The 24,626-nt window shown below is 42.9% G+C and overlaps 1 protein-coding gene across 1 annotated transcript in view; it reads left to right on the top strand.

Moving 5' to 3' along the window:
• BMPR2 (bone morphogenetic protein receptor type 2) overlaps window positions 1-24,626 on the top strand; it is a 102,451-nt gene that overhangs the window by 25,523 nt on the left and 52,302 nt on the right. Inside the window, exons 2-3 of the mRNA XM_070732000.1 lie at window positions 13,361-13,531; window positions 15,212-15,391. Coding sequence (XP_070588101.1) covers window positions 13,361-13,531; window positions 15,212-15,391 — 351 coding nt within the window. The remainder of the gene's footprint in view (window positions 1-13,360; window positions 13,532-15,211; window positions 15,392-24,626) is intronic.

Below are 24,626 nucleotides of genomic sequence, written 5' to 3'. Positions count from 1 at the left end.
GAGCTGTGAGTTCCGCCACCTGTTTACTGGATTCGTGTCCCTCCTGGTTGGTTTCGGCCAGCAGGGAGGTGACACGGAGCTGGGCCCAGGAGATTACCAACGCTTCCTTGGGGAGGGGAGTTTTTCCATCACTCTATAAAGAAGCGCTCGTGCGCCCCCTCCTCAAGAAGCCCTCCCTGGACCCAGCCGTACTTAATAACTATCGTCCAGTCTCCAACCTTCCCTTTATGGGGAAGGTTGTTGAGAAGGTGGTGGCACTCCAGCTCCAGCGGTCCTTGGAAGAAGCCGATTATCTAGGTCCCCAGCAGTCGGGTTTCAGGCCCGGTTACAGCAGAGAAACCGCTTTGGTCGCGTTGATGGATGATCTCTGGCGGGCCGGGACAGGGGTTTATCCTCTGTCCTGGTGCTCCTTGACCTCTCAGCGGCTTTCGATACCATCGACCATGGTATCCTTCTGCACCGGCTGGAGGGGTTGGGGGTGGGAGGCACTGTTCTCCAGTGGTTCTCCTCCTACCTCTCTGGCTGGTCGCAGTCGGTGTTAGTGGGGGGTCAGAGGTCGGCTCCTAGGTTTCTCCCTTGTGGGGTGCCTCAGGGGTCGGTCCTCTCCCCCCTGCTATTCAACATCTACATGAAACCGCTGGGCGAGATCATCCAAGGACATGGGGTGAGGTATCATCAATATGCGGATGATACCCAGCTTTACATCTCCACCCCATGCCCAGTCAACGAAGTGGTGGAAGTGATGTGCCGGTGCCTGGAGGCTGTTGGGGCCTGGATGGGTGTCAACAGACTCAAGCTCAACCTGGATAAGACGGAGTGGCTGTGGGTTTTGCCTCCCAAGGACAATTCCATCTGTCCGTCCATTACCCTGGGGGGGGAATTATTGACCCCCTCAGAGAGGGTCCGCAACTTGGGCGTCCTCCTCGATCCACAGCTCACATTAGAAAACCATCTCTCAGCTGTGGTGAGGGGGGCGTTTGCCCAGGTTCGCCTGGTGCACTAGTTGCGGCCCTATCTGGACCGGGACTCATTGCTCACAGTCACTCATGCCCTCATCACCTCGAGGTTCGACTACTGTAATGCTCTCTACATGGGGCTACCTTTGAAAAGTGTTCGGAAACTTCAGATCGTGCAGAATGCAGCTGCGAGAGCAGTCATGGGCTTACCCAGGTATGCCCATGTTTCACCATCACTCCGCAGTCTGCATTGGCTGCTGATCAGTTTCCGGTCACAATTCAAAGTGTTGGTTATGACCTTTAAAGCCCTTCATGGCATCGGACCAGAATATCTCCAAGACCGCCTTCTGCCGCACGAATCCCAGCGACCGATTAGGTCCCACAGAGTGGGCCTCCTCCGGGTCCCGTCAACTAAACAATGTCGGTTGACGGGCCCCAGGGGGAGAGCCTTCTCTGTGGCGGCACCGACTCTCTGGAACCAACTCCCCCCGGAGATCAGAACTGCCCCTACTCTTCCTGCCTTCCGCAAACTTCTCAAAACCCACCTTTGCCGTCAGGCATGGGGAAACTGAACATCTCCCCCTGGGCCCGCTGAATTTATGCATGGTATGCTTGTGTGTGTGTATGTTAGTATAGGGTTTTTTTAAAACTTTTCATATTTTAATTAATTGGATTATGTATTGGATTGTTTTTTCACTTGTGAGCCGCCCCGAGTCTTCGGAGAGGGGCGGCATACAAATCCAAATAATAAATAAATAAATAAATAATAAATGCTGAAATTGAAGGGTGGGTGGCCAAATGTGACCCCTGTCAGGAGTCAAGGCCAAAGCCCCCCAAAACTACACCCATGGATTGGGAGCAACCCAAGGGCCCATGGTCCAGAATACACATTGATTCGCAGGCCCCATTGGCTCACAGTATTTCTTAATTGTTGTAGATGCTTATTCTAAGTGGCTCGAAATAATTGCAATGCATAACATCACCACATGTGCTACTATAAAAGCGCTTAGCCATCTTTTTACAACCCATGGCTATCCAGACGTATTGGTATCGGATAATGGGCCCCAGTTGACAGCCAGGCAATTTGAGCTTTTCCTAGACCAGCTAGGGGTCAGGCACGCCCTCATATCACCTTTTTCGCCGTGGGCTAACGGATTGGCGGAGAGATACGTACGTGTAGCCAAGGAGGCCTTACGTAGGGCTGGTCCTGGGGAGGTACAAGCCCATTTAGATAAATTCCTATTGGCCCAACATATAACTCCAAATGCAGCAACCCACATGAGTCCTGCAGAAATTCTCATGGGGAGGAAACTCAGGTCAACCCTTGATAGGTTACACCCTATGTACAGTAGAACCCCGACTTACGAGACTAATTGGTTCCGGAAGGAGGCTCGTAAGTCGGAACGCTCGTATGACGAAACATTGTTTCCCATAGGAAACAATGTAAAGTCAATTAATCCGTGCAACAACAAAAAAACCCGCTGCCGCCGAACGCTTCCCCCCGAGCCCCCCAGGCTGGCTGCGATGTTTTAAAACACCCGCGCCGCTTCGCAGCTGTCTCCTGAAGCCGAACGCGGAAGTTAGCGTTCGGCTTCAGGAGACAGCTGCGAAGCGGCGCGCGTGTTTTAAAACATCGCAGCCGGCCTGGGGGGCTTGCCAGCACCCCCCCGAGCCCCCCAGGCCGGCTGCAACCTTTTAAAACACGCGGGATACGAGCGCCAAGGAGCTGTCTCCTGAAGCCGAACGCGGAAGTTAGCGTTCGGCTTCAGGAGACAGCTCCTTGGCGCTCGTATCCTGAATGTGAGCTCGGGAGGCGAACAAAAATGTCGCTCCCCTCCCAGCTCTTATCTCGAGTAGCTCGTAAGTAGAGCTGCTCGTATGTCGAGGTTCCACTGTATTGTAAAAATAATTTTATGTCTGAAAACGCTGAAAGGCATATGTTTTTAGGGCAAAGTATTCTAGCACGAAATTTTGGTGGAGGCCTAAGCTGGCTAAAGGGAACCGTGGTCCAACAAAAAGCGCCTAAAACATATTTAATAAGATTAACTGATGGCCGGTTATGGACTAGGCACATTGATCATTTAAGAAGGGGCCCGGACTCTGAACCTAACCAAAATCTTAGGACCGACTGTTTTACCCCGCTTGAAGTCGACGCACCACCAGCTGAAATAGATTTAAATATGGACTTACCACAAAGAAGCTGCTCAACCAGCGCCGCAGAACCATCTTCGTCAGCAGAGGTCGGTGATGTGCCAGCCAGCTCGACTCTGGGGGCCGGAGCTCAGCCTCGGCCCTTAGAAACCAGAGGAGGTACCAACGAACCGACCTCCTCTTCTGCCGACGACGAAACCCCAACTGAACTGCGCAGGTCAGCAAGGAACATACAAAGACCGCACCGATTGGATGACTACATCACATGGCTTTCCGATTAAACTTTTTTTTTTCTAGAGAGGGAGGGGTGTTGAATACTCTGTAAATAGTTGTAACCAGGGAAAATATGTAAATAAGGTTGCGCCTGATTGGTTGAGGCGCTGACAGCTCGTTTTAAGCGGGAACCAAAAATGTATAAAAGGAGCGGTTTTCTCCTTGCCCAGCTGAGACGCGTTCCAGCTGAGAGTCACTTCCTAAAGAGCTGAAAATAAAGAACCGTCTCGTTTACTCGCTGTCTCGAGTCACTTCAATAATGAAATAATAAATGTTGTTCTCACTTCAGCTTCTCTATCTAAATGCATATTAGAGCAAGAAAAAGAATAGATATCCAAGTAATTTAATCATTAATGTTTCTTTCTCAAAAAAGTGGGGCAAAGATCACATTTATAAATGGTAGGTATGAAACTGATATACTTTGCTTCTTTGATTAATAAAAACGTTAAGAGAGAAAAAATGAAATGCAGCTGTTAATTATATTTATTGGACAAGATTCTATTTTACACACAATATTGCTCAGGACTACAAGTAGGTGTGTAGCATGATATAACATTCTGATTTGAAGATAGTAATTATGGTTTGATTTAAAACTAAAGATAACAGAATTAGAAACAGAATAACAGAGTTGGATGGAACTCCCTACTCAGGCAGGAAACCCTATACTATTTCAGACAAATGGTTGTCCAATCTCTTCTTAAAAGCTTCCAGTGTTAGAGCATTTACAACTTCTGGAGGCAAGCTGTTCCACTGATTAATTGTTCTAACAATCAGGACATTTCCCCTCAGTTCTAAATTGCTTCTCTCCTTGATTAGTTTCTACCCATTGCTTCGTGTCCTTCCCTCAGATACTGTACTGTGGAGACTAGTTTGACTCATATGTGGCAAACCCCACAAACACTTCTGTCATGTCACCTCTAGTCCTTCTATTCATTAAGCTAGACATACCCAATTCCAGCAACCGTTCTTTATATGTTCTTTATATATCATTTGAGAGTGGAGGCGGTAAAGAAAGTCAGTGATATTTTAAGACAATACTGGCTTGTAATGTTCATAATAATCTATTTTGCTAATTCTGTTATTATCCAAAGAGTAATAAGAGGTCAAGAAAAAATAGCCTTCTTGCAATTCAGACATTGTCTTGAATAAAAAGTTGAACTTAAATCAAGAATGTGCTATATTAGATTGCATTCTTTTCAAAAGCCAGGAAATAAGGGCGGTGCTGTTATGACTCTAATAAGAATCTAGTTCTTTTACTCAGTTTTAATGGTTCAAGGCTTGATCCACTAGAAAAAGTGTATAAAAATTGTATATATCAGAAAAGCATGAAGCTGAGAGAACTCTATTTTTTAGTAAAATAAGTTAGTAACACACTGCTGTTTTCATACATTTTAATGGTGAGAGACACTGATGTCTATCCTCTGACAAAATAGAGGATCCCTGTTCTTACTAAATATTAGCTGGAACCTTGATGAAAGTTTCAGATTTGAAAACATGTGGAGCTATAGAGAAAAAAGAGGATGCAAAATATTGTTATTTAGGGGAAATGTACTGGATATAACCAAAATGACTGATAGAAAAAATACAACATTTGCTTACATGATCTTATGAAAACCATGCAAAATGTAAAACAAAAACAACCAATTTCTTCAGCTTCAGTGTGTGAATAGAATAAGCAGAATTGTTGGATTTCCTAAAGGTAGACCAGGAATTGCCCACGTACATCTGATCATTTCTTTGTGATCATTTGTTTGAGAAAAAAATCAAGGAAGAAACATATAAGGCCAAAGTTATAAAACTTTCATTTATTTTCATTTCATTCATTTATTGGATTTATATGCCGCCCCTCTCCGAAAACTCGGGGCGGCTAACAACAATCATGAACAATGTACAGTAAAAAATCCAATACTAAAAGACTAACTTAAGACCCCTTAAATGTATAAAACCAACATACGTATAATTATAATTTGAAGTGATTATAAAAATCTGGGATCAGTTCACATGGTCATTTTCTCAATGTGACATCATAACAGATCAGGAATTAATTGTGCAGGAGTTAATATTTGATGAGGTTTATTTATAGATGAAATCTCTCAGAAGAACATTTCACATGATGATGAAGTAAATCCAATTGCTATTATAGGATGAACTTCCAAGAGATCATTAAGATTACAGTGTTAAGGTTACACATTTGTTTTGTTCTTTCTGCTTTGAAAATTCTGAAACTCTGAATTGACCTTTGTAAATACCAGATTGCAGTTTATATTTTGTGTGTATATAATGGATTTCCATACTATTAATTACAATCTAACATATATCATGACATGTAGCATGTTTATCTGAATTTTAATTACAACATCGTAAGTTCAAAGGTAGTACAGTGGTACCTCTACTTATGAACTTAATTTGTTCCATGACCAGGTTCTTAAGTAGAAATGTTTGTAAGAAGAAGCAATTTTTCCCATAGAAATCAATGTAAAAGCAAATAATGTATGCAATTGGGGAAACCACAGGGAGGGTGGAGGCCCTGTTTCCTCCCAGGAGATTCCTAGAGAGGCCCCATGGAGGCTTCTCCCGGCCTTTTCCAGTTACAGTTTCGGAGGCTTGGGTTTGTAAGTGGAAAATGGTTCTTGGGAAGAGGCAAAAAAATCTTGAACACCCGGTTCTTATCTAGAAAAGTTTGTAAGTAAAGGCGTTCTTAGGTAGAAGTACCACTGTATATAACTAGTGAGGATTTGTAGGGATAAGAATTTGTAGGGGACACAAACACGTAACAAGAATATATAAATCCTCACTTTTCTTTTGAGTCACATCAGTTATATTTATGTTTAGATTCAAGAAATGAATAGTTTTTGTCATATCCTGTCTTTGTTTGTTGTCTCTTGCCAAGAACCAGAAAATACAGGGAAGCCGAGAGTTCCAGTGCTTCTGAGAATAAAACTGTATAAGCAATTCACAATTGTTAATCAGATGAACAAATGCTAGCTCCTTTGTCTTTAAAGATGTCTGAAAAATTCTCATATAGTATTGTCTCTCCTGCATATGCTGCAAATAAGCGAATAAAGTACATGGTGTTCACTCATAGTTTGGATTGATTGCTCTGAGATTTATGTCATGGTGCTCATGAGACAGTACAGAGTTTTTCCCCCCCTCATAGGCATGAAACAACTTTATAAATATTAACTCCCCACTTTTTAAAAAAGTTGTAAATAATTGCAATTTAGGTTATTCAATTTATATCCAAACTATGTTTTAAGAAAATTGTATGAAAAGTAATGAGTTATTTATAAAAATAATATAGATGGGATAAAAAAAAACCTTTAAAAAATTATACATTGTGGTTTAGTGACTCCTATTAAAACAGGAATACTTGTGTCCTTTAAAAACACAAACAATACTTATTACCACAGTGCAGAATTAGATGAATCCTATTAGAATAAGATGGTAACCATTTTTTCTTAGGAGAAGTGTGCTTTGAAAACCGATTGTTAAAACTTTCATTTGATCTCTTAGTCCTCAAGGCTTTTTTCTTTGTAATGAAACTGTTCCAGTAATCTATTGTAATCTCATCCCCACAACCCTTGTGCCTGCTCCCATCCCCCCACCCCCGCAAATTGGGTATCTGCAGGCCTTTCTCTCTGTCCCATCTCTGCAGATGGTTGCAAGAGGTTCTTCATGCTCTCTGCGCATGGTGGTTTTTTTTACAAACATTTCATTACCTAAATTAGGTAACATTTCAGTGCTAGTAGGGAGTTGGATTTCAGTCTTGTTTACAATTTACAGCCCAATCAAAGAACTAAGACCACTCCCACCAACACTGACAAATATAAATTGAGAGCAAACATCACTCCTCACAAGCACTGATGATGTTACTTAGTTTGGATAGTGAAATGTCTGCAATAAAACAACCAAGCACAGAGAGCACCAAGGACCCCTCATTTCAACCCTGAGCTACAAATATTCTCTCTCTTGTCAGTTGGTCGTAAGGGTGGGCAACCTATAACTCTGGGACTGGGTCATACATATCTTTGGGAGAGTGGTCTGCTACAACTTCAAATGGCCACTAAACTATTGATTAGAGAAGACTACTTGTACACTAGGCTCATAAACAAAGTAAACATACATTTATACGCAAGCCAGAATTGTAAATTTTGGGTTGCCCTCCTTTTCTCCATTGTGGGTGGAACTAGCACTCAGGATGGGTTTTCCTCATCCATTCAGAATGAGGACCGAGTCTGACAATTTTGACAGGATCTGCCTTGCCAGTGCAACCCAGCTTCAACTTAGTTGTCAGATTGGACAAACGTGGCTAACATTGGCTCTTTCCTATTTTGCTAGTTCTACCTGTTACCAGCTGACATATTTGTTTCTACAAGTGTGGGTTGATTTACCAAAACCCCCAGATACATTGTAGAGGAGCGGGGAAGTTCGGCAGTGGGGCTTCTGCCAAGGCAGTTTCTGCCATGCCTTCGTGGCATAACGCAAGATGCTGTGGCCCAGACTGTCACTTGAGCTTCGCGCTCGATGGGACTTACCAGGCACTTGTTTATTGAGATTCAGGTGCTCTTTGGCTCTGAGCTATTGAGCAGCACCTCAGTGGTCTGGGAGCATCAGCTCCTTCCTCCTGGCTTTTTGGACTTTTGAGCAGCCAGTTGAAGTGTTTGGGCGCCTGATCGAACGTACAGGCTCTAATTGCTGCCACGGTCCTATAAGCATTGACAGCTAATCCTCAGGCCCAGGGCAGGCCTCCTTTGGTGGCAGAATGGCCATTGCCAGGCCATTTTCAGGGCGAGCGGGCTAGCCAAGGTTCTAGGCAATATAGCCCTCCAATGTTTCAGATTCAGCTACTCAGAATTTTCTCCTGGCTAAGGCTGATCGAGTTGACCTTGCCCTATTGGAGGACGAAGAACCATTCCCGGAGCTGCCAACCTCTTCAGGTTTGTTTTTCCCAGGGCTTTTTAAGTCCCTTCTTTCCGAGGCTCACAAGGTGGGTGGCCTTGATGTTCCAGCTCTGTCCTCCGTAGATGTGCAGTCAGCGTGGACAGACCCTCTGTTTGCCAAGTTTATGCCCGAGATGGACTATATTCCAACTGCACAACTCTTCTTTGACAATGTCCAACACCAGTGGTCATCCATGTCAGGATTAGTACTGATCTGACGTAATATCCCAATGCAGGAAGGATTGTAATTAATATACGGTAATGATTGTAACAAGTAAAGAATGTTGAGTCATCGTGAATCTACAGAATGTGCTACAACCTGATTGGTGCATAAATGTATAAAATGTAATGTACCTTTGCATAGGTGTGGTTTGTTGCTTTTTGTGGGTGGTTTGTTATATGTAGCTTGTTGAATTGTGGTTGGCTTACTGTCTGCATTGTACAGTGATCCCCCGAGTTTAGCGATCTCGATCTTTGCGAAACGCTATATCGCGATTTTTCCACCCGATGACGTCACTCCCTTCCTTTCTCATCTTTCTTTTTCTTTCTCTTTCTCTATCTTGCTTCTTCCTCTCTCACACTCTCTTCCTCCCTCTCTCATCTCTTTCTTTCCTTCTCTCTCTTTCTCTATCTCTCCCCCTCTTGCTCTCGAGTGGCGGGCGGCACCCAGGGAAGGTTCCTTCGGCCGCCCACCAGCTGATATGCTCGGCAGCGCAGTAGCAGCGAGGAGCCGAAGATGGGGTTTCCCCTTTGCGTGGGCAACGGGGAAACCCCATCTTCGGCTCCTCGCTGCTACTGCGCTGCCGAGCAGATCAGCTCGTGGGCGGCCGAAGGAACCTTCCCTGGGTCTTCAACTCCCAGAGCGGCGGACAAGTGGCAGCCGGACAAGCGGCGGACAAGCGGCGGGCGGACAAGAAAAGTGGCGGCCGGACAAGCGGAAAAGCGGCGGACAAGTGGCGGGCGGAAAAGCGGCGGGCGGACAAGCGGAAAAGTGGCCGGACAAGCGGAAAAGCGGCCGGACAAGCGGAAAAGCGGCCGGACAAGCGGCGGGCGGACAAGCGGCGGGCAGACAAGAAAAGCGGCGGCCGGACAAGCGGAAAAGCGGCGGACAAGCGGCGGGCGGGCAAGCGGACAAGCAGCCGGACAAGCGGAAAAGCGGCGGACAAGCGGAAAAGTGGCGGACAAGCGGGCAGGCAGGCGGCTCCTCAGCTGCTGGGTCTTCCCAGGTGCGGAAGTAAAAACACCATCTGTGCATGCTCGGCCATGGAAAAAGGGGCGCGCATGCGCAGATGGTGTTTTTACTTCCGCACCACTACATCCCGAAAAATCGATTATTGCGAGGGGTCTTGGAACGGAACCCTCGCGATAATCGGGGGATCACTGTACTAGTAAGATAGTTTTTGCTATGAAGAAGTAAAATATTTTCTCAAGAACTCCTGCTACATTGTACGTCTTCAAGACTTCAATCTTGGTCTGTGGCTGGCTGGTTGGGCTGTATATCTTCTGCAAAACGTTACTCTAACAATCTCTGGCATTGGGACCCATGCCCTCTTTGGTAGACTGCAAGTATTTTAATGTAGCACCCGGGTTGTTTTCTCTGCTGGCTTCCCCTTTGGTTAATGCTCCAGTGGTGGCGCTCCAAGCAACCAATGCCATGCCAGGGGAGGCGCAAGAATCATTGAGTTGCGCCGGCCTCTGGGATGGTGGGGGCCCACGGGGGGTGGGGAGGGAGGGAAAGAGAAAAAGAAAGCAGGAGACAGCAGGAGAAGGGAGAAGGTGCTGCCTGGCAAACCCATCCACTGGCTCTTCAGGCAGGGACACTTTCTCCCTCCCCCCCACGGCCCCCACCATCCCGGAGACCGGCACAGCTCCCCAGATTCTCGCCCTGACGCTTCCTAGCCCACAAAGGTCCCGGAGTTAAGCCGGGAAGGCACAGAAAGAGTGGCTCCCTGCCTCCGTGCAGGCAGCAGTGCCTTTTAAAATGCTGCCACAGCAGCCAAGAGGAGCGTCCCAGTCCTGCGGGGAGTGCACGTAGACACCTCTCGCTTACTCTCTCTCTCCTGGCCAAAAGAGTGCCCGCTGCAGAAGGACCAGCTCCTGGCCAGGAGAGCAAGAGCAAGCCACTTTGCCTCTGTCTCCTTTGCTCGGCTCCCCCACCAATTTGCTTTAAAACGTGTTGCTGCCTGCACGGAGGCAGGGAGCTGCTTTTTCTGTGCCTTCCCGGCTCAGCTCCAGGATCTTTGTTGGCTGGGAAGCATCAGGGCGAGAATCTGTGGAGTTGCGCTGGCCTCCAGGATGGTGGGGGCCGTGGGGGGTAGGAGAGAAAGTGCACCTGCCTGAAGAGCCAGTGGATGGGTCTCCCAGCGCCGGCCAGAGCACGGAGTGGCAGTCACATCCCACAAACTTTCATGAACTCGTGAACCGATTTTGTCTTTGACCTATTTGCAACCCCAGAGAACTCCCAGCTGCTGATATTTTTCTCCCGATTCTACTCCTGAGGGATGGAGAAGGTCAATGCCCTTCAGGAATGTTGACCGTAGACCCTCTTGTATGTCTTACCCTCCTTCCTATCCTGCACAAGGTGATCCAGAAGGTGTTGGAACATTGGGCAGAAATCATTCTTCTGGCCCCTTACTGGCCCTGTGAAGCCCAGTTTGCAGATTTAAAGGTGCTGTCGGTAACTTTACCTTGGTCATTCCCCAGAGCAACTTGTTGCTCAGTCAGGGATCATTGGTAAACCCAGATCCAGAATGATTCTAACTGACTGCCTGATGATTAAGCAGAGCACTCTGAGTTGTCAACATTTTGATCCTGATATCATTGCTACCATCTAAGCCTCATAACTGCCCTCCACGGATCTTTATTCCCCGACATGGGCCAGGTTCTGTGAATGGTGTGATTCTGAGGGCTGTTTACTTCTGCAGGTGCCACTACTTAAAGTCCTCAAGTTCCTCCAACGAGGATTGAACAAAGGACTTTCTCCAAATACCATTCATTGACATGTAGCAGCTCTCATCTTCAGGGCTGTTCTGTGGGCACTTCAGGTCTCTGGGCCAGGTACCCACAATTCATCATTTTCTCCAAGGGGTTACCAATACCTGTCCATCAGCAGTTCAACACTACCCCACCTGGAACTTTCTTCAGGTATTACATTCGTTGATGGGTGAGCCTTATGAACAATTGAGATCAGCCAGTCTTAGGTTCCTGTATTACAAAGTGGCCTGCTTTGTGGCCATTATCTCTGCCCGGAGGTTTTCCGACCTACCCGCCTTGTCTGTTCGCAATGATTTGTGTGTATTCCATCAAGACTGGGTGGTTCTATGGCTTGGCCCTTCCTTTATTGCCAAGATTAATACTGTGTTCCACAGAGCACAGGAACACATCTTTCCCAATTTTTGGCCAAATCCCAGTCACTCTTTGGAGAGGAAGTGGCACACCCTAGATGTGCAGAGAGCCCTCCAAGACGGCTCTGATTCCTAAGACTGAGGCCCTCCTGATCACCTTTCAACTGGGATCTTTGGATCTCAAAGCTTCCTCATTGATCATTGGTCACTGGATTAGAGGCACGATTTCCAAGGCCTATGAGCTCTCTTCTGTCAGATGGCATCACAGCGTACACTACGAGGAGCACTGTGACTTCCAGGGCCTGAGCTACTCAGACCTTTCAAGGCAGTCTGCTGGGCAGCAACCTGGGCGTCTCCATCGCAATTCATCCGCTACTACATAATTGACCCTTTGCCTCGGTAGAGGCGGCATTTGGTCACAGGGTTATGGAGAGGGTTCACAAGGAGGCCAGTTAGATGGAGTACGACTGTTCCTGCCTGAAGGGACTTTTATCTTGGGTATGTCCCATCCTGAATTCTAGCTCCACTCACAATGGAGAAGGGGCATTGGTCTTACCTGATGCATCTTTTCTTGTGGGGTGGAGCTAGCACTCAGTCCCGTCCTTGTCCTGTCCATCTGTGAACTTTTCGGACAGTCATCTTGGTGGGGATCTGGGGGTTGCCAACAGTGACTGCTTGCTGTTCTAGACCATCAGAGTTGGTGTCCAGGAGCAGCCACATTGAGTCTATGTCTTTGGATTCATCAAAGCTGGGTTGTATTAGCAAGGCAGATCCTGTTAGAATTGTCAGACTCGGTCCTCATTCTGAATAGATGAGGAAAACCCATCCTGAGTGCTAGGTCCACCCCAACAAAAGAGGCGTATCAGGTAAGTCCAATGATCCTTCTTACACTGAAGAATAATCTTGCTATCTTCTTTCTGTTCCTTATAATTTAATGTTCTTTAAACCATTGTTTTATCAATACAGCATGTTCCAACTGTGCTATCCAGTTGTGTCTGGACCATTGTGAAATCAAAGTTGTTTTAATTGAATATGCTGTCACTTTGCATTTTAAGCAAACCAGATTCATCTTGTAGTCCTTCAAATACTTTAAAAACATAATTGGCAGTAAACTGATCTAAACCTTCAATTGAAGTCTTTTATTTTAGTAGTTTGTTGTCTATGTATCTGTCTATATGTCTGTTGTTATTTTAAATGTTACTCATTGTAAGATTATTTTTTCATTTTGGGGGATTTTCTGTTTTGTTTGGGGTAGTTGAATATAATATTTTATCTTTTCTCATCACCATATTCCCCCTTCTGTGTTCAAAATACGTACTTCCCAGTGGCACAGTACATGAAAAGTAAAGCAATCAAAAGCTGAAGGGATTTCATCACTTAACTGAGTAGTGATCCAGAGTGGTAATTCAACACATCATTTGAAACTGGAAATTAAGCTCGATTCTTTTTATCATATTCATAATTTAATATGCTTCAAAACATTGCCATTCGGGGAGTAATAGAATGTTTATAAATAAAAAGGAATTGTACATAGTGTAATTTTCAAGGAAAATTATTTTGTTCACACTCAAATGGATTGTACTTTTCCTTTTGCAGATAAATTCTGAAGTACCAAAATTGTTCTTCTGTTTTGTCGGCTGTGTCTTGTTTTAAATCTTGACATAATCTTAATAATAGTTTTAATTTTCTACTTTAGTTACACAAGATGAAGAGAAAAAATGTGCATATAGAGACTCCTACCAAAATGAACATGGAATTAGTGAAAGTCAGATTTCTCAAGAGAATGATACAATTTTATGTAAGGAAGGAAGTAACTGCTTTGGTCTCTGGGAGAAAACCCGAGGAGAAATACGTCTTGTGAAACAAGGTAATTTTAATCATAGTGGTGTTATTTTATTTTTTCTATGTGGTTTGATGTAATATTGTTAATGAAGATCTGCTATGGATTACTAACCTTTTTGTCACAGGAGGTATTTGAAAAATGCAGAGTTTATTATGGGAATTTCCCCAGAAATGGCTGCTGTTAAATATTAGCTTATCCCAAAACATCTATTTATCAGAAACCTGTAACTTCTAGCCTCCTGCGATATTTTCTGCTTACATTCTTTTTCCTGAGCAGATATACAGCTTCCAAAATTTTAAGATTTTATATCCAGGTGAGATATAAAAGGAACAACAACACAGTATTTATAACAATTTACAGTACATAGATTATACAGTACATGGATTATCTCATCTATTGTTACATTAAAGGCTACAGTCTCTGGACCTTTGATAATTTTTAGTCAGACCCACATTGCTCATAGTTTTGGCTCTTGTTCAAGAATCACTGTTCAGTTTGTAATATCATAAGCCAGGAGCTGATTTATTAAGGTATATAATGAAGAGTGTTATGCTTAGAGATTCTACTTACTCTTGTTTTGCACAAATGAATAAACATACCAAGCAGGGAATAAGGAACTTGGATTATAACAGAATCAACAGAAATGATTTCAGCATTCATAATCATAATCCCAAACTGATTGTTATTTAATGTGCTTTCTACCAAGCTTATATGCTTGTACAAAGGATATAATATATGTTATATATGTTCCTTGTTCATATTATAGCTTAAGATTCCTGGTTTATTACAAGCTAATAAGGCCGCAAATGAAACTCTATACTGCTGATGTACATACAATTTGTCATTTTATACTTATTGGTATTTTATTTACTGTTGTTAAGTGGTAACGTAAAAAAAAAAATCTGATTGTCCCAGTGGATTGTTTTTCAACTTTTTAAAATTTGGTTTGACTGGTTGGTTTTGTAAAGGAGCAAAGGATACATTTTAAACTTTACTTGATCTAAATTGGTAGACAATTAAAGTCTTGAAGAAGGAGGTTTTTATGGTTATATACCGTGTATATGTTTACATAGACATTGGCATATAACAGATCATCAAAGATCAATATATATGTATATTTTTCAATTATATTAATTAGGTTTTATTCTCTATAAAATTAAATAAGTTAGTTTAAAACGCATATTATATTAATTGAGAAAGTCATTTAAAGTGGTTGTTTAAAAAAAGTTGTCAAAACTTTTTAAAAAATGATTTTAAAATTTGTAAGGCTTTGAGACTGGACTTTGAACCAGGTCCATTTCCATGAAGATATTAGGTGATGGGGATTGAGCAAGCTCCCAATGTACTTAAAATTTGTAAATTTCTTGGTATCATCTAGTTCTGGTTCCTTGATACCATTTAGAATAAAATTGGACGAGTTTGGTTCTTGTTCTCCTTAGAGAACAACACTGCAGAATGAAACAGAGAAGCAGCCGCTCCATTCAGCATTCTGAATGGAGAGCTTTTGAATATACTTAGCCAGTGAGATATTGTCGTCTTTCTCCTCCTGGATAGAAAAAGGTTGTTTATGCAGAATAAAGTATGAAGTCTTACCTTCAATATATCAGGTATAATTACCCAGCCTTTTCTCTCACCTTGGGAAAGGTGACTCACAATATGAACTGAATGAAACTGATGTACTATTTTATTTGCCATTTATTTTAGGATGTTGGAAACATATAGGAGATCCCCGAGACTGTGATGCTGAAGAATGCATAGTAACAGCCACTCCTTCCTTGATTCAGAATGGTACATATCGTTTCTGCTGCTGTAGTACCGATCTGTGCAATGTCAACTTCACAGAGAACTTTCCACCACCAGTTCCTATAGATCCAACACCTTCCGGTGAGTTAGCCCAGACTGAATTACAATTAGTACTGAACAGCAATTGTGATTTAAGGAAGAGTATTTCTGCTATCTTTATGGAGTTGAGTTTGAGCTTAAAAAAATCCTATTTTTTTTGTTGATATGTAAATGATCCCATATTTATTTCATTCAGAAAAGCAGTGAGACTTCTTGGTTTCATCTAATACTCTTCATAAAAATTCATGATGCTGTGCTACAATGATGTAAGATTTCCACTTTAAATATAGGTTGCAATAAATTTGTTTCACGGTCATGTGGAAGAGTTCATCATATAGGTATAGAATTTTACTTGTGGGGGTTGGAATTGTATTTTAAACTTTAGTTTTAAATATGCTTTATTAGATATAATTAATTGTTACCTAGGACAGGGATTGGCAAAGTTGGCTCTTCTATGACATGTGGACTTCAACTCCCAGAATTCCTCAGCTAGCATGATTGGGCTCAACTAGGGCTCAACAGGTCTGCCCCGAAAGTGGACGGGCAAAACTCTTTAGTTTAAATTGTAAATAAACAGGAAAAAAATAACATTTGGGAAAAACTTCCAGGGAAAACATTTACTCTCTGGAGCCCTCTAAAATGAACCTTTGGATTGCCCTGCAATCTGAAGCTAGCTAGAGTGATTTTGCTTTGTGGGTTTGGCTAGACCCGATTTCTTTTTTCCATCACACAAAAACTGGATGCATATTTGGAGCGTCTCGTGCTGCTGAGGTGGGGGAGGGAACAAAGATAGCTCCTGCCATCCATTGGGCGATTTTGCCGCCTCTGGGGCTTCAGGGATGCTTCCCTGAACACTCCAGAGTGCAAAAAACACCACAATGGCAAACCCGTGTGTTTTTCCAAACTTACGGTTTGTCTATTGGGGGATTTTGGGGGGGGGGGGCGTGACTTAAGGGAAGCTTCCCTGAAGCATCCAGAGGGCAAAACGGTATTTCCCAAGGCCGAAAATCAGGAGCTGACATAGAGCAATGCTTCACGTGCCATCACAGTACTAGGAGATTGCCTTGTTCAAGTTAGGAATGTAATGGAGCCTGACAATTAGATTTGTAACTCAAGGATTGGTTGAAGTGAATCATGTCAAATGAATGTGATCACTCCCTGCTTTTGACCACGCATTCGCTAGTCAAAGGCATGGCTTGTCTGTGCACATGAGGTATCTCAGGGTGGGGAAGACCATTGGGGGGGGGCTAGCCTTGGAACCATCCAAGGCTTCCCCTGACCCACTGAGATACCTTATGCTCCTCCCCTGGGGTCCTCACAATTGCTCCCCCCCATCTTGCCACGTTGAGTCACTTACCTTGTGAAAATCTAGTGAGCTGTCTCGTCTCCAGCCTCTCTGCCATGGTTTCATTGCCTGCTTGCAGTCTCAGCGCTAAAAGCATTTTCCTGTGGAGACCCTGAGGCAGGGGGGAATAGTCAGGGCAATGTTGCAATGCCTTTGGAGTCGTTTGTAAGTGTGAACGACAGCTGTAGTGATGCAACATTCATAATTTCGGGACTGTGTCATAAGTACTTGGGGTGAGGTTATTTTGTAATTTCAAACAGACTTTAAATGAATTGTCATAACTTGAGGATTGCATGTACTTTACCACAAGATTGCTTATTTTCAAGGCATATTCTCATTGGCCATGTTTGTGTCATACTTTTTAATTACAAATCAGCATTTTTCTTCATACCTTTCAGAGCATGCTAAGGAATCATCACAGGCCTACCAAACTAATTATTGGTAGAAATGTAATAAAAGTACAGGCATTGGCCTGAGGATAATGAAGACTGTAGTATATTGTACATGATGCTTGTGATAAGAATAGAAATTGTCTTCCTTTTATTCTTATTCCCTATTCTCTTTTGTTTTAATATTTACATTATTAATGATAGTGGAAGAAACTGACAGTAAATGATATTGACCAGTACTATGGGATAATTCAAGTTTCAGCTGAAAAAAATTCAAATCAATATTCTTACTGTTCCCTCTTGGAAACATAAAGACGACTTTACAAGTGAATAATAAGAAAACAACAGAGTATATGCCCCTTGTACATTGATCTAAAATACATTAATGTATTTGAGGATTGAGTTCTCAGATATGCTTCCTGCATTGTTAATCTTAATCCTAAAAGCCCTTGGCAGATACATCCTGAATACTAATATGGCCTATTTCTTCTATTCCACGCTCTAGGAGAGTATTATCAGTATATGAGTAAAGAAAAGGCCATAGTGTTAAACAATTGTCGTTCTTAACCAGATAAAGAATTCATATTTTGAAAATCCAAGTTGATAATATTCATTTTTATGAAATTTGCTAGTTATAACTGAGAGAATGGTAGTGGAAGTGAATATATTTATTTCTAGTTTTTATTATTATTATTATTATTATTATTATTATTATTATTATTATTATTATTTTATTATTATTTTATTATTATTATTTATTAGATTTGTATGACGCCCCTCTCCGAAGACTAAGAGCGGCTCACAACAACAAAACAGTACATATTCAATGATTAAAAAAACAATTTAAAACCCTTAATATAAAAAACAGTCATACATCTCAGACAAACCATACATAAAACAGAAATGGCCCGGGGGAATCAATTTCCCCATGCCTGATGGCAGAGGTGGATTTTAGGGAGTTTGTGAAAGACAAGGAGGGTGGGGGCAATCCTAATCTCCGGGGGCAGTTGATTCCAGAGGGTCAGGGCTGCCACACAGAAGGCTCTTCCCCTGGGTCCTGCCAAACGATATTGTTTCGTCGACAGGACCCGGAGAAGGCCAACTCTGTGGGACCTAACTGGTCGCTGGGATTCGTGTGACAGAAGGCGGTCCCGGAGATATTCTGGTCTGATGCATGAAGGGCTTTATAGGTCGTAACCAACACTTTGAATTGTGACCGGAAACTGATCGGCAACCAATGCAGACTGCGGAGTGTTGGTGTGACATGGGCATATCTGGGGAAGCCCATGATTGCTCTCGCAGCTGCATTCTGCACGATCTGAAGTTTCCGAACACTCTTCAAAGGTAGCCCCATGTAGAGAGCATTACAGCAGTCGAACCTTGAGGTGATGAGGGCATGAGTGACTGTGAGCAGTGACTCCCGGTCCACGTAGGGCCACAACTGGTACACCAGGCAATCCTGAGCAAACGCCCCCTCGCCACAGCTGAAAGATGGTTCTCTAATGTTAGCTGTGGATCGAGGAGGGCGCCCAAGTTGCAGACCCTCTCTGAGGGGGTCAGTAATTCCCCCCCCCGGGTGATGGACGGACAGATGGAATGATCCTTGGCAGGCAAAACCCACAGCCACTCCGTCTTATCAGGGTTGAGTTTGAGTCTGTTGACACCCATCCAGACCCCAACAGCCTCCAGCCACCGGCACATCACTTCTACTGCTTCATTGACTGGACATGGGGTGGAGATGTACAGCTGGGTATCCTCAGCATACTGATGATACCTCATCCCATGCCCTTGGATGATCTCGCCCAGCGGTTTCATGTAGATATTAAATAGCAGGGGGGAGAGGACCGACCCCTGAGGCACCCCACAAGGGAGAAACCTAGAGGTCGACCTCTGACCCCCCAATAACACCAACTGCGACCGACCAGAGAGGTAGGAGGAGAACCACTGAAGAACAGTGCCTCCCACTCCCAACAGTGCCTCCCATTCCCAGACTGGACGATAGTTGTTAAGGATGGTTGGGTCCAGGAAAGGCTTCTTGAGGAGGGGGCGCACAAGTGCCTCCTTGTAGGGAGCCGGGAAGGGCCCCCTCCCCAAAGAAGCGTTAATAATCTCCTGGACCCAGCTCCGTGTTACCTCCCTGCTGGCCAAAACTTAGCTCTTCCTTAAGGGTCAGAAGAGAGACAGTCTGCTACAGCATGAAATGTTTCAAATATGATTATCCAAAAGATGCTTTGGAACACACAGAAGCACCTGTTTTCATTTTACCGCAACTATGTCTTTAAAATGTCACAGATAAGTGTGCTCAGTTGCCTATTTAGAAATCAAATCCAAAATGCTACCGCAGCATCGAGATGTGTTCTATTAATTGGAAGAGGAGAGTGTTCCTTTATTGTCTGCCAGTTTTCTTCTTTGTGTGCAGCTCTGAATGTGTCTGGCAGTGACCCTGGTTTTTCTGGCTAGAGAAAAATGGTGTGTATATTTGAAGTCTGGGAAATACTTCAAATATAACACCACAGTTTATTGAATGGGAAAATGGTATCAGGAGTTAGTTTGACTTTTCTCAAAAGGGCAATTGCTGTTGCAAGCAGGATGCAGATTATATAGTGGAATACATTGCTTCCCTAAAAGATTTTTTTCAAGCTTTTCACATTCCTTGTGCAATAAAAATTAAATGAAATAAATTGATTATGAAATGTAAAGTGTTTAAAGTGTAATTAGTGGTAAAGATACCTCTAAGGCAGTGGTTCTCAACCTGGGGTCGGGACCCCTTTGCGGGTCGAACAACCATTTCACAGATGTCGCCTAAAATCATGGGAAAAGACAAATTTCCCATGGTGTTAGGAACTAAAGCTTCTATTCTGGCCCCTGGGAACATATTTGTACAATCCGACCAATCAGGTGTTTACATTGGGGGTGTCCCCTTGACCTTCCTTCCATTCAGCTTAAAGCTCTGTTGGGAGAATTGGTGCTAGACTTATGGTTGGGGGTCACCACAACATGAGGAACTGTATTAAGGGGTCGTGGCATTAGAAAGGTTGAGAACCACTACTCTAAAGGTAGAAAAACATTTGATAGTAGAACTAATCTAAAACATTTATAAATGTAATTGCCACCATAAGGTATAAATATTTGCCATTAATATAAAAATAATCAAACATACAGTACTTATTAAATTTAGCACCTGTGTACAACCATGACTAATGATCTCCATTTTATGAGATGGCATTACATAGGAAAAGTCAGCAGCATAATTGTCATGGATGCCAATTACCTGCAACACTGCTAAGTGGTATTCAGAAATATCATACATTAGAAAATACAGTATATTAAAATTTTCAGAAATCAGTAGATGGTGGAATTTTAGGCAAGATAACAAGAGATCAATACATTTGATCAATCAATCTAGAGATAGCGACCTAGAGCAGAAAAGATTGATGTTCAAATCATTACTGAGTTTCATGCAGATTGCAGTTCAGCCTTTCACTGCTAACTCAGAGCATTTACAATATTCATTTGGCAACTCTGACAGGCAAAAAAAAGCCGTTGGCAATACAGGAGGATCTAAGTTCATTTAGAAATGCATTTGATGTTCATGAAGAACGATGAAAATCCCCAAATGGTAAATCAGTCACATTCATGTTGGTTTAATTTTGAAATATTCTGAAGTACTGTATCCTAGAAAAAAACAAAAGAGCTCTAGTCTTTTGAACCAATCTAAAATCTTAGAATAGTTAATGTTCTGTTCCCACCCACCCCTATTTTCCTAATTGTTGGAAAACAAGCTTCCTGTTGCACCATAGCCACATGGAGAAGAGGCAGGATTTTTCTGTCCTCCTCTGTTCTCCTTGAAACAGAAGAAAACCTGGAAGCCCAAGAAATAAAATTCTCCTTACAAATGCTACAATAAATAGCCAAGAACCTTTTTTTTCTCCATCATGGGAGGAGCCAGCAGTCAGGATAGGTGTTATTACTAGTCATATCAAAGGACTGAGTCTCTTATTTAAAACAGGATCCGCCCACTGGACTCCCAGTCCTGACTCGGTCCTCAGCATAACAGGACATCATGAACACACCTCATCTCGATTGCTAGTTCCTTGTCTCAACAGTTTGTCTTAGGATATGTGAGTGTACTTAAATTTACACTTCTGGACATTTTCTCCTTTTGGTGGACAGTGGCATTGACTGAGGGCTTTCAGCCCAGCCTGCCATTGAGAGGTAAGGCTTTTGTCCTCCTTGGAGCATATGCCAGATTATTCACCTAAATAGCGGCTATAGCTCAAAGCACTTATCGCTGTCCTTCCCACTCAAGCTTCTGGCTGACTTGAGTTTCGAGGGTAGGAAAGTTCTGTTGGCCATAAGCACAATTGCTATTGCCTGTGCCACTGGGTCTCCAGCTGATTACAGCCAAGAGGCTCGGATTTCTCAGCCATGGCCCGCCTGTTCACTGGAGTGTGACATTGCTGCCTCAGCCGCCCGGCCTCCAGCTGGTTACAGCCACAAGGCTCGCAAATTACAGTCGCGACCGACCTGACCTTCAGAGCACACTCAGAATCACCTCTGAGCTTGGCCTCGGGCTGGTGACAGCCTTGAGGCCCATTCCAAGTCAACAGTCCCTCTCAGATGTGCCACTAGGTCGCGGTTCTCCTGTTTTTCCTGCACAATCTCTGCATTCGTCCTGCTGGTCAAGACGAGGCCTGTTTACTACTTGGGATTTTTAGCTGCAACAGCATCACCATGGCTCTTTCCCTTTTACTCATTGATCACAGGGAAGAGTGGAATTGCAGCAGTAGTCCAGTCGGCATTAGGGGATCTCCTTATTGAGGAACCTGCCAATTGATCGACCATTTTGGTGTTTTTTTTTCAGGCAAAGAATTTTTTTCTTTGATTGGAGAGAAAAGTTTTTAAAAAATTATTTGCTTGAATTTTTATGTTCCAAGCTCTAGGCCTATTTACTCACACCAACCTATATCATGGCGGATGGAGTTTCCAATCTGTCAGGTAAACCGGGGGAGCGGGGGGAGAAGAGTTCCAAAAAGAGAAATAGAGCCACCTTTGAAGCAACCAACAAGGCAGAAAACCGCAGGGATTGTGCCCTTCAAAAAATTTGTAACAGAGCTGCAAGATCCATTTCACCTCAACAGGGTCCTACCAGGGCCCCTGCGGAAGGGGCCTTATTCTTGGATACCATGGGTCCCTTGGTGGTTTCAACCAACCTCTGGGGACTTTCAGGTCTGAGACACCAGGAGGCTCCTCAAGCCCAGTCTGCCCCAGCTCCAGTGGGCCTGCCTCAAGTCAGCCAGGTCCTACTTGATCTGTCCCCCTCCAGTACCCAGTTGCAACCAGGCCCCACCCCTGACATGGAATCTCCAGAGCTTCCCCCACCCCCTTATAAAGCATTACAAGATTGACAAATATGCATCAGCCGACGCTGCCTTTGGGCGTCAAGTTCTACAGCAAGTGGTGGAGGACGGTCAGTGGAAGAATCCAGAATGGATTAATATTCTAGTGTTGTATACACAGATTTTAACTTGCATCTGAGGTTGTTTTCTCTGGATTCCTAACAGTTCCATGAACTCCTGAAATAAATGTAGGGATATGCAAAGTTTCCAAAGGAAACAAGAAGTCCATTCCATTGGTATTCAATCCATTTAGATAATAGCAAATAATAGTAGAAGTATTCTTCCTTAAAAGCTCCCAAGATGATGGATACATATAACTTTTTAAAAGAATTAGATCCAGTGAACACTATAAATTTGAATTTTTTTAAAAAAATTGTCTGATGTCTTGAAGATGATTGGTATTTAATATTAGGATGTACAGTACTCTTCTTTGGTAGATTATTATTACTTGCTTGACATTGGCAAATAATATTTTAAAAGTGTAAATAAAAGGAACATGGCTCAGTTGCTATAGAAACTTATCATTTTTGCAGTGAATGGGCTTTTTTGTGTGCTGTATTTTAGTAAGTGCTAGTTCAGTGACAAGTCTAATATTAATTATAATGTATTTTTGTATAAATAGTATTCACGACAGAATAAATTAGAACGTGTTAGATTAAGAAGAGATGGATGTTTCTTTTTCAGTTATTGTAGAAATCCTTGGATGGACTCACATATATGCATTCCTGTATTTATTGAGTCAATATGTGATAACACATGGATTTGTTTAATGTTCTTTGGATTGTAACTGAGATGGCAAAATCATTCAAGGCTATCCTGAGGTTTTGCAAAACGGATAGCTTCCACATTTCAACAAATACTGTTTTTTAGAGCATGATCTAATTCTTTTCAATAAGATATTGAGGCAAAATAGGAAATAGTGTCTATGAAACAACATTCTTAGGTTCAGTTCTGAGTATTGGCTCTTGCTGATGCTGGGAAGCACCAATGACTTGCTTCTAATGGAATCAGTAAGGCAGAAAACTGATAGGTACAATTAGAAGTATTAAGAATTTTGAGAACCAATTTGTGGGTAGTGGTTAAGACATCAAGCTAGAAACTAGGAGATAGTCCTGCCTTAGGCACAAGTCAACTGTGTGACTTTGGATCAGTCATTCTCTCTCAGCCATGAGATCAAACCATTTCTGAAAATGCTGTGACAAAGATTGTAAGGATTAATTCAAGCAGTCGCCAGGCATCAACACTTACTTAGTGGTTAAAAAAAACTAAGTTTTTCAAACAGAAACCATCTGGAATATGCAGGGATTTGAGCCTTTTTGCTTTTGCTTTGCTTTTGCTCCACAACAGACTTTAAAATAATAGCATAACAGGGTTGGAATGGACCTTTGAGGCCTTCTAGTCCAACCCCTTTCTCAAGCAGGGAACCTATACAATTTCAGACAAATGTTTATCCAATCTCTTCTTAAAAACCTCCAGGGTTGGAACACCATAATTTCTGGAGGCAAGACATTTATCCTTAGTTCTAAGTTGGTTCCATTGATCATCCATTGATGCCAGATTTTGTGAGTTGAACAGAAGCATATTTCCTTGTGGAAAAATATAAAAGGTTGACAAACTTGAATAGGAATGCCTTTTTTAAAAAGACTGGCTGTAATGCTGTGGCAAGGGACAATACCTGACCATTTGCTGTTGGAACCTATGAACAAATGTATAGAAAGAATACACATTCCCTCAAGTTGTGAGAAAATGTTAATGGAAAGAAAGTTGGGTTTTCCAGTGCATTGATGTTGTTAAGTTTACAAAAATGATTGTCTCAAAACTAAGGGGATGGAATTTGAAGACACATTTAGTGACTATTAGAAATTGCAATGGCACTGAAAAAAGTGACATGACTGTTTTTCACACTTAAGATTGTTGCAGCATCCCCATAGTCAGTGGATCAAAATCCAAGTGTTCTGACGAGCAAAGTTAATATGGAAGCCAAATTCACTTAACAACCATGTTATTAATTTAACAACTGCAGTGATTTACTTAGCATCTGTGGCAAGAAAGGTTGTAAAATGGGGGTAAAATTCACTTAACTGTCTCACTTAGCAACATAATTTTTGGGCTCAATTGTATTATTTACATTGAGGATACGTGTA

This window comes from Erythrolamprus reginae, chromosome 1 (genome assembly GCF_031021105.1).
Source record: "Erythrolamprus reginae isolate rEryReg1 chromosome 1, rEryReg1.hap1, whole genome shotgun sequence".
Taxonomy (NCBI): Eukaryota; Metazoa; Chordata; class Lepidosauria; order Squamata; family Dipsadidae; genus Erythrolamprus; species Erythrolamprus reginae.
This window is presented reverse-complemented; position numbering and strand designations above follow the sequence as displayed.